The 18460-nt window shown below is 40.7% G+C and overlaps 1 protein-coding gene across 4 annotated transcripts; it reads left to right on the plus strand.

Annotated features, from left to right (window-relative positions):
• Window positions 1-216: 216 nt before the first annotated feature.
• On the plus strand, window positions 217-17752 carry LOC115164493 (group 3 secretory phospholipase A2). Of its 4 annotated transcripts, none has more exons than XM_029717031.1 (7): window positions 227-855; window positions 2877-3009; window positions 7586-7720; window positions 9250-10247; window positions 12899-13028; window positions 16878-17041; window positions 17254-17315. In XM_029717031.1, the coding sequence occupies exons 1-6, from the start codon at window positions 336-338 to the stop codon at window positions 17008-17010; spliced, it is 2049 nt and encodes a 682-aa protein (XP_029572891.1). In that variant the 5' UTR covers window positions 227-335; the 3' UTR covers window positions 17011-17041; window positions 17254-17315. The 4 variants fall into 4 exon arrangements, with proteins under 4 accessions (XP_029572892.1, XP_029572891.1, XP_029572889.1 ...); XM_029717029.1 differs by having other exon boundaries at window positions 228-855; window positions 16922-17041; window positions 17254-17752; XM_029717030.1 differs by having other exon boundaries at window positions 228-855; window positions 2949-3009; window positions 16922-17041; window positions 17254-17752.
• The last annotated feature ends 708 nt before the right edge of the window (window positions 17753-18460 follow it).

An 18460-nucleotide genomic window follows, 5' to 3' on the forward strand; every position in this document is an offset into this window, starting at 1 on the left:
CTGAAGTCTTCTTTGTTGCTAATTAGCATTTCACATTTTTTTGAGTAAATTGTGGCGAATGTATTGATAAAACTCACCTTGTCTGAGAGAGAATTAGAAGGTTAACAAAACGTCACACCAAGGTAAGCCTACACCAAACGCACACTTAATTTGAAGTGTTTATACAATTCATGTGATTTCGGTGTTTTTATGGGTATTATGACGCGTCCACTGTGGCGGACTGAACGAACTAGAGGCAACTAATTTCCGGTTTTTAGGACTACAAATTGACGAGCTCTGTTGAGACGGCTGTTACTTTTTTAATGTATGTATTAATATAATTTAGTCTGTTTGATATGATAAACAAACGTTTACTGCAATTTGCTCTGTGCTTGTCATTGCTCAGTTTGCAAAGTGCACAATATGTGAAGATGTCAGCAGGGACCGACGCGCAAAACGCCAACTTCTGCCACAGGACGAGTTTCACTGGACTAGGACACACGCGCCTAAGCTTCCTCCGAAATATGATCGGGACTCATACATTGATGTTATATGTGAGCGAATGGTCAGAGAAGCAGCTTGTAAAATGCTCAATTAACGACGACCCTGTAGCCACTGCCAGTTACCTGTATCTTTGCCGCCAAACGCGCTCGGAGAGCCTCGTGGAATTATCCCTCTTCAATATCAGGGCGTTGTTGAGTCCAGACAACCTGTGTTCACTGAGTCCTGTCGATGGATTTATCAAACAGACGAAAAATGACCCATTGGAGCAACAACATATTTCGGGTCCAAAATCCCGTAGGAAACGCGCGTGGGTATTTCCTGGGACACTTTGGTGTGGCACTGGAAGCAAAGCGATTGACTACAAACAGTTAGGTGAGTAGAATAATATTTACACTTCACACCCTGTCATGTTATATCAAAGTAGCCTATAACATAGCCTACAGCTAATTTGTTTCAAAGTTGGGAAAGCCTTCTGTTCTTAAAACCATATTTGGGCTGCTTCATAATGTAATGTATAGTGAAAACAAGAGCCATAAGGATAGCTGTTTCTGGACAACATATGGCAAAGTCACACACAGAGGACAGAATTAATAACAAACAAAAAAGATCTAGCCTCAAATTGGGCACAGGGCACAACCTTAAAGATTTGAGTTGAATTTGCCCAGACTTGAATGAAATTTGAGTGCTTTACCAGTAACTTAATTCTCAATTCCATATCTTTCTTTAACCTTAATCTTTATTATTCTCTCATTCATTTTTAGTTTGCACATGTGCACTCTTCACTTTATCATTCCTTATCCCTATTTGTCTCTAGCCTATTTGATCAGGACAACTCCTTGGAGTTGCCATGTGTGTACTGTAGGCCTACTTCTGTTCCAGCAAGCACTATATCACATCTTACTTATTGATCTATAACATTAGTGCTTGGTGCTACTGCTGACCACCCACTGTAGCAATTAGAGGTCGGCCGATTTAATCGGCATGGCCGATTTATTAGGGCCGATTTTCAAGTTTTCATAACAATCGGTAATCGGCATTTTTGGACGCCGATTACATTGCATTCCACGAGGAATCTGCGTGGCAGGCTGACCACCTGTTACGCGAGTGCAGCAAGGAGCCAAGGTAAGTTGCTAGCTAGCATTAATCTTATCTTATAAAAACAATCAATCTTCACATAATCACTAGTTGACTACGCATGGTTGATGATACTACTAGGTTAACTAGCTTGTCCTGCGTTGCATATAATAAATGCGGTGAATTTAAATTTATCATCGAATCACAGCCTACTTCGCCAAACGGGGGATGATTTAACAAAAACACATTCGTGAAAAAAGCACAATTGTTGCACGAATGTACCTAACCATAAACATCAATGCCTTTCTTAAAATCAATATACAGAAGTATATTTTTTTAAACCTGCATATTTAGTTAAAAGAAATTCATATTATCAGGCAATATTAACTAGGGAAATTGTGTCACTTCTCTTGCGTTCAGTGCAAGCAGAGTGAGGGTATATGCAACAGTTTGGCCCGCCTGGCTCTTTGCGAACTAATTTTACATAATTATGACATAACATTGAAGGTTGTGCAATGTAACAGCAATATTTAGACTTAGGGTTGCTGCCCGTTTGATAAAATACGGAACGGTTCCGTGTTTCACTGAAAGAATAAACGTTTTGTTTTCGAAATGATAGTTTCTGGATTTGACCATATTAATGACCAACGGCTCGTATTTCTGTGTTATTTATATTATAATTAAGTCTATGATTTGATAGAGCAGTCTGACTGAGCGGTGGTAGGCAGCAGCAGGCTCGTAAGCATTCATTCAAACTTTACTGCGTTTGCCAGCAGCTCTTAGCAATGCTTGCTTCACGGCACTGTTTATGACTTCAAGCCTATCAACTCCCGAGATTAGGCTGGCAATACTAAAGTGTCTATAAGAATATCCAATAGTCAAAGGTATATGAAATACAAATGGTATAGAGAGAAATAGTCGACACATCATAATTCCTATAATAACTATGACCTAAAACTTCTTAACTGGGATATTGAAGAACTGGGAATATTGAACCACCAGCTTTCATATGTTCTCATGTTCTGAGCAAGGAACTTAAACGTTAGCTTTTTTACATGGCACATATTGCGCTTTTACTTCCTTCTCAAACACTGTTTTTTTAAAATGTATTTATGTATATGTCTGTATGTATGTTATTTATTTATATATATATAAATTAATCGGTATCTGCTTTTTCCCGGGCCCTCCAATAATCGGTATCGGCTTTGAAAAATCATAATCGGTCGACCTCTAGTAGCAATGTGTCATTACACATGAAATGTATATTTAATGATCTGAGAGACTTATTTAGTCTCTCCACTGTTTGTTTCTTGTTGTAGGAATGTTTGAGCGAGCAGACAGGTGCTGCCGTGAGCATGACCACTGCAGTAACACTATCCCCTCCTTCACAGTGAACTATGGTGTTTTCAATCCCAACTTCTTCACCATCTCACACTGTGACTGTGACCAAAGGTGAGCCTCAATGTGTAGCCCCTGGGCAGCATCCATCACATTCCAGGGATGACACAGACATACATTCCAGTCCCCTGAAGGGGAACTCCTTAGAGCTATAACTCAATACTGTTCAATAAAGACAGACTTTTTATTATGCTGACCTTTATTTTTCAGGGGTATGGTGCATGGCTCATCTGCTAACTGATAGGTGTTTTTCTTTTCTGGAATGTCGGGTAGAGTGTGCCATTGTACCAATGATACAATATCAGATCATTTGATTCAGTGCTTTAGAGTACATATTCTAGTCTAACTTGAGAGTCAGGATAAAAGATCTATGTTTGGTTTTTTTCCACTCAGTAAAACTGTAAATATGCTATAGGCTTAAAGCTGCAATATGTAACTCTTTGGGCAACCTGACCAAATTCAAATCGAAATGTGAGTTATTGATCTGTCATTCTAATTGAAAGCAAGTCTAAGAAGCCCTATATCTGTTCTATGTGGGATATTTCTATGCTTCCCGTTCTGAAGTTTTGTTTTTGCATCTATTACTTACGGTTTTGTACACCAGCTTCAAACTGCTGAAAATACAAAATTTTGGGTTATGGAAAATATATTTCACAGCAGTTTAGATGGTACACAGTTTAGATGGAACAATGATTCTCTACACTATGCTTGCTTCTTTTGTCACATAAAGCAAGTCGTTTTTTGCAACAAGGAAATGGCGGTGTGATTTCTGCATAGTGCATTGTTAAATGGCACCCCAATTTGGATTACCACAATGCATGCACCAATAAAATAAGGTGAATGAAAAAAGTCACACTTCCCCATAAAAAAGACGTAGTCCCCACAGTGACTGTACGAACATATCCCAACCAGAAGCCATGGATTATAGGCAACATCCGCACCGAGCTAAAAGCTAGAGCTGCCGCTTTCAAGAAGCCAAACACTAATCCAGACGCTTATAAGAAACCCTGCTATGCACTCAGATGAACCATCAAATAGGCAAAGCGTCAATACAGGACTAAGATTGAATCCTACTACACCGTCTCTGACACTCGTCGGATGTGGCAGGGCTTGCAAACAATTACGGACTACAAAGGGAAACCCAGCCGCGAGCTACCCAGTGAAGCGAACCTACCAGACGAGCTAAATGCCTTTTATGGTCGCTTCAAGGCAAGCAACACTGAAGCATGCATGAGAGCACCAGCTGTTCCAGAGGACTGTGTGATCACGCTTTCTGTAGCCAATGTGAGCAAGTCCTTTTAAACAAGTCAACATTCACAAGGCCGCGGGGCCAGATGCATTATCAGGGCGTGTACTCAGAGCATGCACGGACCAACTGGCAAGTGTCTTCACTGACATTTTCAACCTCTCCCTGACAGTCTGTAATACCTACGTTTCAAGTAGACCACCATAGTCCCTGTGCCCAAGAATGTAAAGGTAACCTGCCTAAATGACTACCGCCCCGTAGCACTCACGTCGGTAGTCATGAAGTGCTTTGAAAGGCTGGTCATGGCTCACATCAACACCATCATCCCGGACACTCTAGACCCACTCCAATTCACATACCGCCCCAACAGATCCACAGATGACGCAATCTCAATCGCACTCCACACTGCCCTTTCCCTCCGAGACAAAAGGAACACCTATGTGAGAATGCTGTTCATTGACTACAGCTCAGCGTTCAACACCTTCCTCTGCAACTGGATCCTGGACTTCCTGACGGGCCGCCCCCAGGTGGTAAGGGTAGGCAACAACACATGTACTATGCTGATCCTCAACACCGGAGCCCCTCAAGGGTGCATGCTTCGTCCACTCCTGTACTCCCTGTTCACCCACGACTGCGTGGCCAAGCACGACTCCAACACCATTATGTTTGCTGACGACACAACAGTGGTAGGCCTGATCACCGACAACGATGAGACAACCTATAGGGAGGAGGTCAGAGACCTTGCAGTGTGGTGCCAGGATAACAGCCTCTCCCTCAATGCGAGCAAGACAAAGGAGATGATCGTGGACTACAGGAAAAGGAGGGCCGAATAGGCCCCCCATTAACATCGACGGGGCTGTAGTGGAGCGGGTCGAGAGCGTCAAGTTCCTTGGTGTCCACATCACCAACAAACTATCATGGTCCAAACACACCAAGACCCCCTCAGGAGACTGAAAAGATTTGGCATGGGTCCCCAGATCCTCAAAAGGTTATACAGCTGCACCATGGAGAGCATCCTGACCAATTGCATCACCGCCTGGTATGGCAACTGCTTGGCATCCAACTGCAAGGCACTACAGAGGGTAGTGCGTACGGCCCAGTACATCACTGGGACCAAGCTTCCTGCCAACCAGGACCTATATACAAGGCGGTGTTCAAAGACTCCAGTCATCCAAGTCATAGACTGTTCTCTCTGCTTCCGCACAGCAAGTAGTCCTGGCACGCCAAGTCTAAGTCCAAAAGGCTCCTTAAGAGCTTCTACCCCCAAACCATAAAACTGCTGAACAATTAATCAAATAGCCACCCGGACTATTTACATTGACCCCCCCCCCCCCCCCCCCCCCCTGCTGCTACTCGCTGTTTATTATCTATGCATAGTCACTTTACCCCTACCTACGAGTACAAATTACCTCCACTAACCTGTACGCACATTGACTCAGTACCGGTACCCCCTGTATATAGGCTCGTTATTGTTATGTAATCTTATTGTGTTACATTTTATTTTTTACTTTTATTTATTTTTTGTACGTTTTTTTTAATAAATATTTTCTTTAACTCCATTTCTTGAACTGCATTGTTGGTTAAGGGCTTTTAAGTAAGCATTTCATGATAAGGTACCTGTTCGGCGCATGTGACAAATAAAATTTGATTTGGCCTGTAAACCAGGTGTTTCCTGTTAGGGTCTAACTAGGCCCTCAAAGAAAGACCTTATGATTTATGTAATGTATTGTCATAAAAATTACAATTTTAAAGGATAATAAGGTTGGTGGAACCATTCATATAGGGTTCTAGGAAGAAACCATCAAAGATAAAAGCGTTCTTTGTAGAACCTTTCATAGGGGGTTCTAGGTAGAACCATTTACAGGAGGTTCTATGAAGAACCCTACATAGAAGGTTCTAGGTAAAACCCTCTGCTAAGGGTTCTAACTAGCACCAAAAAGGGGAAATCTAGAAGGTTCTACTTAGAACCTTTTTTAGGGTGAGCAATAATTGCCCATCTCTTTCAGGACTCCTAATCAGGCACTTTGGAGATCTAAGTGAGGTGTCAACTCCTAGCTTTGAGTTGCCACAGAACACAAGACAGATGTTTGTGTAGTACGCTTATACTCTGATTAATTTCCTTTATGCATGAGTGCCAGACAGACAATGTAGTCTCGTTCTCCTCCCAGGTTTAACTGACAAGGTCATACACAGTATTCATTCCACAGTAAGCACTAGAGCCCTGCACAGACATGAATTTTAAGCCATACCCATGCCCGTGACATTCAGGCCCTACCGTAACGTACCCAGGCCCGATTGCTTCTGCCAAATTTAGGGCCCAGCCATGCCCGAAATCAGAAATAACTTATTTCGTTAGTAAATCCATTAGCTGCTCCACTCTGTCACTAGAGCTCTCCTACCGAAGCTAAAGGATTTACTAATGGAGGAAGTTATTTCTTATTTCGCGCTTCAGGCAGGGCCTTAAATTTATCAGAAGCAATCAGGCCTGAACGTCGCGGTCATGGGTAGGGCTCAGGCTTAAAATTCATGCCTGTGAAGGGCTCTAAAGCAGAGCACGTCCATGGCTCGGCTTGAAAATGTTAGTGATCAATTTAGTGATACCCGAGCCCTGCCTGTGCTCTAGTTATGAATCAACAGGCCCTACCTGGCCCTAAACCGATGTATAAGCACCAAGTAGTTACATAATTGGATGTATAGCACGTCACTTCATGTTTCCTCGTAAGCAATTTAAATCTTCCTGTAAAATCATGTCATGTTTTGACTTGTCACTTCTCCCTGTGAATACCAAGCAACAGCGATATGTGGCTCTGTTGGACACATTGACATTAAAGAAATGATGGGAAACATCAACTATTCAATAATAATAAGTGTTATACAACAGTGTGATTTGCGCTCGCTGACAACATGCCAAGTTTGCCAACCTATTTTAACTATTCCTTGGGTGAGAGATCCCTGATTTGTTGTTTGAGCTTAAAACAGCACTGGTAAGCTTAGGACAACTGACGACTTAAAGGGACATTTCTAGAATGTTAAACTTCATATTCATTATTTCGAGCAGCACCCCAACGTCAACATATGTTCAAATAGCGAGTTTCTATGTTTTGTAGTTAAAGATGGAGGAAGATAAGTGTTTCCAATGACATCATCGGTGTGTATCATGTAATTTTAAGCAATTATGCGTATGCATTGCCTACTAATTGGTTGATGGTCATTGGAAACACTTATATTCCTCTTTTTTTTTTTTACTACAACACATAGAAACACACCATTTTCACATATGTTGGGGTGGGGCTGGAGATGATGAATATGAAGTTCAACATTTTAGAAATGTCCCTTTAATGCCACGGTCTTGGCATTACCTAACCTTCTTTCTGTTGTCATCAGGTTTCGCCAGTGCCTCCAGCGTGTAAATGATACCATCTCCAGTATGGTGGGCTTCAGCTTCTTCAACCTCCTCAAGATGCCCTGCTTTGAGTTCACTCCCAGGAGTCAATGCACTGAGCTTAACTGGTGGGGAATGTGAGTACGGTCTGTCAGAAATAATTTTGTGTGTGTACGTGATATTGTCCTGATCAAGTCTTTACAGTACATGGACTTTGTTCTATAATACTGTAATAACTGTGATAAGGATAGTAATATGGGACATGCTATTGTTTCACCAAAAAATGTAATAAGGATCATATGATGGGCAATTGAAACTGCAGCAGAAACTCTCCAGTTTTAACTGAGATGCTTGTGATAACTTGCCTGATATCCAGCCCCCTCACTCTTCCTCCAGACACCACATTTCCCTGGTCCATCCCAGCAAAACATTGAAAATTAAAAGTAATTCCCTGTATTCAAAATACGCAGTGAAACTTGTTTAGGTTGTATTAGATAATTCATTACTGTATTTTTTTTTTTTTTTTTTTTTCCCGATATGAAATATACAGTGACTCTGAAATTACAAATAATACAACCAGTAAGCTAATGTACACAAAATTAGGGAAATGTTGTGAAAAATACAGAGACTTATGGCCAGTGTTGTGGGTAACGCGTTACAAAGTAAAGCGTTACAATAATAATATTATTTTGAGCTAACAAGTAATATAATAAAATACTGTTCCAATTTGAAGTAATAATACTACAGTTACTGATCAAAGATAGGTTGTTGTTACTTTTGTTACCCTTCCCATTACAGTTATGGATCCAAATAAATATTTGTGATTATTATTCCCTCTCTGTTGGCGCAATATTTAAAAATCCCCCCCATCCCAGTATTGTTTTTTTCCTAGTCTGACGTCCTCTCACGAAGTTCCTGTTTACGAACGCACTACTACAAACTGCTTTAGTGAGGGCGATGAACGTTAAAACGTTGAGTTTCAGTGTGGAAGTAATCCCATTACTTGTGGCCTTTTTTTCCCCCTCCCGCACAGTTTGTAATAGTTTTTTTTTTTTACTGTCTTTCTATTTGTGCAAATAAACTAAACTAAACTTTGATTTGGTGTGAGGACAAAATTAGAAGAATATAACCTTAAAACATAAACTGTGCCCAGGCATGAAAAAACACTTCACTGCTAGAAACACAACTTCCAATCTCTTGAAGCACCTGCAAAAGCAACACGCCAAGACAAAACTCATAGCGGAAAACCCCCGAGGCCCGATTGCTGCTGAAGAGGACTATGTAGGCCTACCTCCTCCAAACAACCAAGGCTTGATTTTAATCGTTCAAGATGACAGGCTTTAGCCCAGGGAGAGGTGAACAAGCTTGTAGCTTGGTATGTAGTGGATTTTGTGTCTGTCATTATTAGGTTACTTGTGTTAGTGTATAGGCCTAAGTAACATAAGGTTTACATTGAGTGAGGGCGCACAATATTTTGGGGTGTAAGTGATTACTTTTCCCAGGGAGTGATAAGTAAAGTAATATGTTACTGTTGATGGACGTAACGAGTAATAGGTAATAAATTAATTATTTTGAGTAACGACCCCAACACTGCCTATGAGTTTATGAAAGGATTCTCTCTTGGCATGTTTGGCCTGTCTAATAAGTACATTTTTGCTCTGTGCAGGTGCAAGGTGGCCAAGGTGGCCCCATATGCAGTCTTCAAAAATCCCAAAGATTACACCATCAACCGCATGACAAGTAAACATGGTGGCAGCAGTGACCCTGAAACGTCAGCAGGCACCGGGGAAAACCTGGTTACAGTGAAACCCTTGTCTAGCCCAACCAGGTTAATCCCCAAAGGGAACCGCTCCAAGCTATTTGCCCCCTCACGGGACTGTGTTCCAACAGGTCCTCCCAGAGGAGACACCTTCCAGCTCAAGCACAGGAAAGGGAAAGGATGCAGCAGGGGCAAGAAAACATTCACAACTCAAACAACCACAAGTCAAACACAGACCAGCACGCCCTTAATACAGACAACTGCATCCCTGATATCGAGGAGTGCATCACAAAAACAGAAAACCACACCCACAACTCAGAGAACTGCTTCGAAAATGATTACAACCACATCTCAGGTAAAAATAAAAAAAACTTCTACACAAAAGACTGGATCAAGAACTGAAAAAACAATCTCGCATCAAAATCAAGCTACACCAAATAAAAAAGCACGGTCACGACAGAGGACATCATCCACAACAATGCAGAGGGCTACATCAACACCAAAGCCTTCACCTCATCCACAGACAACTTTAACAACCACAACTCTTATACCCAAAAGTCCCAAACTCCCAAAGGTTCTTAGGAAACTTCACCGTTGTGGGCCTCCAAGAGGAGATACTTTTCAGCCTCGCCGCTGGAGGGGGGAACGAGGCAAAGCCTGTTTGGAACAGATAACTAAAACACCAACGACCATATCCTCAGCAAACAAGACTGCATCTCCAACCCAGAGGAGAATATCTCAAACTCAGAGAACAATGCCCTCAAATAAGAGAACAACATCTGCAACTGTGATGACTTCATCTACCCTTTGGAAGAACACAATTACTAAGAGGACTGCCTCCTCAAAGCTAAGGACCACACCTCTAATACAAACCCCTACTGAGAGTGCACCATCTATGACAACAGGTAGTAGTTTTGTGTTTCTCCATGAGCCCACTATCAGTCTGGTAACTGGCCAGCCTGCAACTGCCCCAAGCTTTAATTTGACTTTTTAGGAAAAGCTTGATGATGCCATTCTAGATATACAGTGCCCTCCATAATTATTGGGACAGTGAAGCATTTATTTTTATTTTGGCTCAGTACTCCAGCACTTTGGATTAGAAATGATACAATGACTATGAGGTTAAAGTGCAGACTGTCAGCTTTAATGAGAAATTACAGCACTTTTTGTACATAGTTAACCCATTTTAGGGGACCAAAAGTATTGGGACAAATTTGACTTATGTGTAATAAAGTATTCAAAAGTTTAGAATTTGGTCCCATATTCATAGCACACAATGACTACATCAAGCTTGTGACTCTACAAATGTGTTGGATGCATTTTCTGTTTGTTTTGGTTATGTTTCAGATTGTTTTGTGCCCAATAGAAATTTATGGGAAAATGTAGTGTCATTTTGGAGTCACTTTTATTGTGAATAAGAATAGTATATGTTTCTAAACACTTCAACAGTCATTTGGATGCTACCATAATTAAAGATAATCCTGAATGAATCATGAATAATGTTGAGTGAGTTACGGATGCACAAATACAGTGAGGGAAAAGTATTTGATCCCCTGCGTATTTTGTACGTTTGCCCACTGACAAAGAAATGATCAGTCTTATTTTAATGGTAGGTTTATTTGAACAGTGAGAGACAGAATAACAACAAAAAAATCCATAAAAACGCATGTCAAAAATGTTATAAAATGATTTGCATTTTAATGAGGGAAATAAGTATTTGACCCCCTCTCAGTCAAAGATTTCTGGCTCCCAGGTGTCTTTTATACAGGTAACGAGCTGAGATTAGGAGCACACTCTTAAAGGGAGTGCTCCTAATCTCACCTTGTTACCTATATAAAAGACACCTGTCCACAGAAGCAATCAATCAGATTCCAAACTCTCCACCATGGCCAAGACCAAAGAGCTCTCCAAGGATGTCAGGGACAAGATTATAGACCTACACAAGGCTGGAATGGGCTACAAGACCATCGCCAAGCAGCTTGGTGAGGTGACAACAGTTGGTGCGATTATTCGCAAATGGAAGAAACACAAACGAACTGTCAATCTCCCTCGGCCTGGGGCTCCATGCAAGATCTCACCTCGTGGAGTTGCAATGAGAACAGTGAGGAATCATGTCAGAACTACACGGGAGGATCTTGTCAATGATCTCAAGGCAGCTGGGACCATAGTCACCAAGAAAACAATTGGTAACACACTACGCCGTGAAGGACTGAAATCCTGCAGCGCCCGCAAGGTCCCCCTGCTCAAGAAAGCACATATACATGCCCATCTGAAGTTTGCCAATGAACATCTGAATGATTCAGAGGACAACTGGGTGAAAGTGTTGCGGTCAGATGAGACCAAAATGGAGCTCTTTGGCATCAACTCAACTCGCTGTGTTTGGAGGAGGAGGAATGCTGCCTATGGCCCCAAGAATACCATCCCCATCGTCAAACATGGAGGTGAAAAAATGATGCTTTGGGGGTGTTTTTCTGCTAAGGGGACAGGACAACTTCACCGCATCAAAGGAACGATGGACGGGGCCATGTACCGTCAAATCTTGGGTGAGAACCTCCATCCCTCAGCCAGGGCATTGAAAATGGGTCGTGGATGGGTATTCCAGCATGACAATGACCCAAAACACACGGCCAAGGCAACAAAGGAGTGGCCCAAGAAGAAGCACATTAAGGTCCTGGAGTGGCCTAGCTAGTCTCCAGACCTTAATCCCATAGAAAATCTGTGGAGGGAGCTGAAGGTTCGAGTTGCCAAACGTCAGCCTCGAAACCTTAATGACTTGGAGAAGATCTGTAAAGAGGAGTGGGACAAAATCCCTCCTGAGATGTGTGCAAACCTGGTGGCCAACTACAAGAAATGTCTGACCTCTGTGATTGCCAACAAGGGTTTTGCCAGTACTAAATCATGTTTTGCAGAGGGGTCAAATACTTATTTCCCTCATTAAAATGCTAATCAATTTATAAAATTTTTGACATGCGTTTTTATGGATTTTTTTGTTGTTATTCTGTCTCTCACTGTTCAAATAAACCTACCATTAAAATTATAGGCTGATAATTTTTTTGTCAGTGGGCAAACGTACAAAATCAGCAGGGGATCAAATACTTTTTTCCCCTCACTGTATCATACCCCCAAGACATTCCAACCTCTCACCGTTACAATAACGGGGGAGGGTAGCATTTTTTTAAAGAGGGGTGGGTATGATATTTGTGGGTCTAATTTTCTCACTCATCATTATTCACAATTTAATTTAGGATTATCTGTAATCATGATATCATACACATTAATGTAGAAGTGTTGGAAAACATTCTATTCTTACTTACAATAAAAGTGACTCCAAAATGACACAATGCATTATTTACCATTCATTTCTCTTGGGCAAAAGATTATCTGAAACATAACAAACAGAAAATGCATCCAACACATTTGTGGAGTCACAAGCTTGATGTAGTCAAAAGAAGAAAAATGCCTCACTGTCCCAATAATTACAAAGGACACTTTGAAACTTACTGCATGTCATGACTCAGCTAGCTTCAGTATGTTCTGTTTGTTCTCTGTGTTACAGATAATATGCTTCTTTGTGGCACCCTCAAGCATTTGGATGAATGTAAATACAAAATTCACCCTTTAGAGAAGAGATATGATCTCCACAACATGGGATCAAAGACTGTGTACCATTGTGATTGCACCCACAGGTGAGAAAGTATCCGTACAGTACAATGCAGTGACGCTTATTTTTATGAGCATGGCCTTATTTCTATTACAGCATATTGGATGACTGTCATTCATATCCCATTCACCCAGCTCAATGTAACATCGATAGGTTTAGGCTACTACATGATACAAACATTTTAACTATACCTATCATGAGGTTGCTACAACCTAGCCTATGAATGAAAGTTTTCAACGTAGGTGCACAGGGCGAGAGAAACATTTGAGTCATCAAGGTGACACAGTGACACATTTAAATACTGCCTGGCACACTCTTTCATGCATCTAGCAGATCTAGGGTGTAATCATTAGTCCAACAGTTGCAAACTAAAGTTTCTATTGGACAAATTCAGGTATGTTTATCCCCGTACCGTTTGCTTCCGTTTTAACAAAATGGGCGGAATAAATACACCCTTGATCACACGCTAACCGTTCACTTTCATAGCAGCCACATACAAACAGATTGATAATTTTGCTCATTGTATAATTCCTTTTCGAATCTACGCACTCTCCTCCTCTCACCTTTTCCCTTCGCTTGTGGACTTCAGTGCACAACACATCAGCTGTCTGTGACCAGGCGGAAAAACCTTTCCAACCCAAACCTTCATATCATAACCGCTACACACAGCCTACATCGTTGTCACCATATTAGCTAACGTCATACCTAGTTAACATAGCTACTATAACCAACGTGTTTGTAAAGCCGCTACAATCATGGAGAACAGTGCAAGCAGTTTAGCAGCTACACCGGTGGGCCACGGTGACAATAAATTAATAAAACCAAAAACTTACCTTGACTTGGAAGAGTTCCAGTGTTGGATAGCCATACCCAGCTAGCTAACATAGCATCCCTCTCTGTTTGTGCCAGGTGTTTGAATAGGCTAAACTAGCAAGTTGTATTCACTAGCTAAGTGAAGGTGAATACAAATACAATGAAATAAAGCTAGCTCTCTCTCTTGCTTTTCCTTCAAAACTTTTCAACTATTGTCTTTCTCTCTTTGAGTCAACTACTACTCACAACTTTATGTACTGCAGCGCTAGCTATCTGTAGTTTATGCTTTCAGTACTAGATTCATTCTCTGATCCTTTGATTGGGTGGACAACATGTCAGTTCATGCTGCAAGAGCTCTGATTGGTTGGAGGACGTTGTCATAATTATTGTGTAAGTCTATGGAAGGTGGTGAGAACCATGAGCCTCCTAGGTTTTGTATTGAAGTCAATTTAGTGGACTGGTCGATTGTTTGGTCGGTAGGCTGTTGGTCGACCAATATTATTATATTTTGAGCAGTAGCAAATATGTATTTATTTTTTTATGTCACACGAGTCTGATTCAGTGAACTAATCCATTGCGGATGCCGGGGGATGGCACAGTTTTAGAAGATCAGAGTGGCTAAAATGCACAATGTTCTTCGCTCTCCAGAATGCGCAAAATCATTGTTTCATAACTTCATTGCATGAATTGTTTGGCTTGATTTTTATTGTCTATCACTTCCCAATGACATATATCACCAGTAGTAGCCTACATTTACCGTTAATTCCTATCATTTCTAATCTACAATGTTTGTTTGCATATGTTAATTTCTGTTAATGCATTCAATATATTATTATTCCAGTCTTTTACCGTTGTCATTGTCAGAGTGGACACGTTGTTTGCAGAGCGCACAACCTATGCTACACTTGTGAGAAACAAGTTCCATTCCATTTACAAGTTTTGTCAATTTAGTCATTGTCTTTTGTTTGGAGCGATACTGTCAATGTTGAGTAAGGAAGCACACTGATTATGCATAGAAGTAGACCTATAGGCTACTTGGCCTGCATGCAAATGTAGGCATATAAATGTACTGATTTGGGGATCTAATAGTATTTCTGATTGGCTTAACACACCACCTTTAATGAGCTGTGGAGGTTCTCAAAGTAATGTTTTCTTCACCTCAAACAGCAAGCAAACAAAGTTGGGTATTACATACACATTGAAAATGACAATAGTTCCTCAAAGTATTTGAAAAATATCCCTTTCGATAACCAGTGTGAAAGGGAAAAATGTTATGCTCTGATCCAGTGGAAACAGTCCTAAAATAAGTCTACCTGACGAGTCTGTCCCGAGCTTACTGGTGTGGGAAATTCTGGGGGCCCAGAATATTTTGTGTTACAAGTCTGCTAGTGTGAGCTTCGGGCTGGACCCAAGTTGATAGTTGATACAATGTTTAAAGTTCGTTGCAGACAGGCCATGCATAGCCAATGTGATTTATGGGAGATTTGTTTTTATTTGTTGGCTTTATGTAGGTTTATCATTTTCATTTAGAGTTGGATAGAATTTTGATTAATCACATCCCAATGAATTTGAGATACAAAGACGTTATTTATTTAAAAAAAAAAAAAACGTTATTTTTTTTATTTTTATTTTTTTCCACCTTTATTTAACCAGGTAGGCAAGTTGAGAACAAGTTCTCATTTACAATTGCGACCTGGCCAAGATAAAGCAAAGCAGTTCGACAACATACAACAACACAGAGTTACACATGGAGTAAACAACATACAGTCAATAATACAGTAGGAAAAAAAAGACTATATACAATGTGAGCAAATGATGTGAGATAAGGGAGGTAAAAGCAAAAAAATGCCATGGTGGCAAAGTAAATAAAGTATAGCAAGAAAAACACTGGAATGGTAGATTTGTAGTTTGCAGAAAGTTCAAAGTTCAAATATAAATAATATGGTGCAAAGGAGCAAAATAAATAAAATAAATAAATACAGTAGGGGAAGAGGTAGTAGTTTGGGCTAAATTATAGATGGGCTATGTACAGGTGCAGTGATCTGTGAGCTGCTCTGACAGCTGGTGCTTAAAGCTAGTGAGGGAGATAAGTGTTTCCAATTTCAGAGATTTTTGTAGTTCGTTCCAGTCGTTGGCAGCAGAGAACTGGAAGGAGAGACGACCAAAGGAGGAGTTGGCTTTAATGTTCATATGAAAACCATAACTGGCACGCTGATCGGTAGAAATTGTAAGACAAATTTGCATTCCACATGAAAATAGTTGCAGACTCTTAGTGTAGCCTATTACCGGCAACTTCAGGAGAGTAAATGGCAGAACCTGCGAAAGCCAGTAGGAGCGGGAGGAGGTTGGTCTGGTCAGCTTTTTCTTTTCTGATGATCTTAATCTCTGCTCCCTCTTGAGTCATTTGTCTCTTATTTCATCAAACAGCATCAGACAAGCATATAGTTGATTTTATTAAAACACAGGGTGGGTCTATATATGGAAAAATACAAATACATGTTTAAAAAAAAAAAGTCAACCAATCGAGTGGTCGAAAGAACAGACGACTTTTGGTCACCAAGATTTTTTTGCTGTAGGGGACAGCCCTACAATGTACCTAGAGGAGGACGGAAGCTAGCTGTCCTCCGGCTCCACCATGGTGCTACCCTACAGAGTGCTGTTGAGGCTACTGTAGACTTTCATTGCAAAACAGTGTGTTTTAGTCAATTATTTGGTGACATGAATATTTTGTATAGTTTTATCTAAAAAGGATAACTTTCATATGTTTCACTATTTCTGTTTTTATGGAATTCACGGAGGAGGATGGTCCTCCCCTTCCTCCTCTGAGGAGCCCCCACTGGTACAATGTATCCTGAGCACTTTGTCACTAAAATGGACTGTGTTAAAGTATCTTGCAGCTGCCTTAAATAACTAAGGGTTAGAGGGTTAGGGCCTGCTGGGTTAGATAACTACGCAAGATGGACGCAAACATGTTACCACTACTGTCTCACATATTGCCTTTCTGATAGTGTTTGTCTTTCTCTTAACCTTTTCTCCTCATCCACTGGCTGTCTCCCTGGAGCACTGGTCTCCTCTGTCCCTCTATCTTTCTCCATCACATTTCAGGCTGGCTGATCAGATCAGACACTTGGAGAAGACCACAATTCTCCAATCGCTCCTGCAGGACTTTGTATCTCTATCCTGCTTCAACGTGACAAGTGTGAAAGACTGTCATGGAGGGAAAAGGTTGGTGGCTCAAATTCAAAGGATGTTAGATTTGCAATGAGGCACAACTTTTTCAATGGATCTCTTCACAGGCTAATTGTTCATTGTAACATTACATGCAATGTGTCAGTGTCTTACCTACTATCAATCTAATAACAATAATCCTTAGTGAAACTGTGTATGTGCCTGTCGGTTCAAGTATTTATATATTTTTCTTTGCTCTCTTGCTGTAGCTGTACTGCTGGATTTTCCCAAGCCACTGACCTAATTCAAGTCCTTAAAAGCATGGAGGAAAGAGGAAGACTTAATGCTCAGAGCACAAGTAAAGACTCAAAAAGAGGGACTCCTATTCGCCTCTACAAGCGATGTCTGAGGATCATTGAGTCCAAGAAGCCTTGACTGATGATTCCCAAACATCAGCACCTTAAAGTACCAGTTACTAGAATGGGAATGCAATGCATCTGTCCAACATCACCCTCTATTGTGGTTTTTAAGATTTTAAGCCTTAAGATGATAAATGTGGCAGAAGGACTTGATTTGCTGCTGTTCGGTATAGGAGGGAATTCCAAATACCTTCCAACTTTTCCCCAAATCTTTGACCTCAACTGTAAATAATGATTTACAACTAGAGTAGTACGGAATTCTCCTGCTGAGGGTACTATGATCCCTGACAACAATTTAATATATTTATATTGAGTCTTTGTACTTCTAGATTAAAACCCTTGAATATTACCAGTCTCTGTTACTTCATTGTCTCACATTACAAGATTCCCTTAAGGTCCATTATTTTTTTTGCCAATAGCATTTCTAAAATTGCTCAAGAGGTGGCACCCTTCTACCTTTAACAGTAAGGTAATTGACATTCACACACTCATCTGTTATTTTTCTTAGTTTTAGTTTGTCATTAATTGATCATGTTAAAGTAAACAGTGTGGGATTTTCACTTCTTACCTAAAGACTTGAAATTTTTACATTTACATTTAAGTCATTTAGCAGACGCTCTTATCCAGAGCGACTTACAATTGAAATGTTAACATTGTGTCAGATGATGATCATCATTTACCTACCTTGTCACTACAATCAAAAAAAGTACAGTAATACTTAAGAAAACAAATGAAACCATGAGTATTAAACAAACCCTGATACAATCTCAGCATTACTAGGAAGTATGTTTGTTGAAATGTTTGTTGGCCAGGAGTCTCCAACAGGTAGATCGTGAGCTACCAGATGCTCGCAGCCCACCTATGAGTAACTTGCCAATCAATTCTGAAAGTACATGAATTTTTTTCATGTTCCATCGCAAACTGTCATAAACATAGCTCCTGCTACTATCCAATCAAAGGCACATTGACATTATCCCACCCCTGGTTAGCCACTACTGGCTTAAACAGGGTTGCCAACTTTTGAAAAATGCTTGGAGTGAGATTTGTTATGTGAATT

This window comes from Salmo trutta, chromosome 27 (genome assembly GCF_901001165.1).
Source record: "Salmo trutta chromosome 27, fSalTru1.1, whole genome shotgun sequence".
Lineage (NCBI taxonomy): Eukaryota > Metazoa > Chordata > Actinopteri > Salmoniformes > Salmonidae > Salmo > Salmo trutta.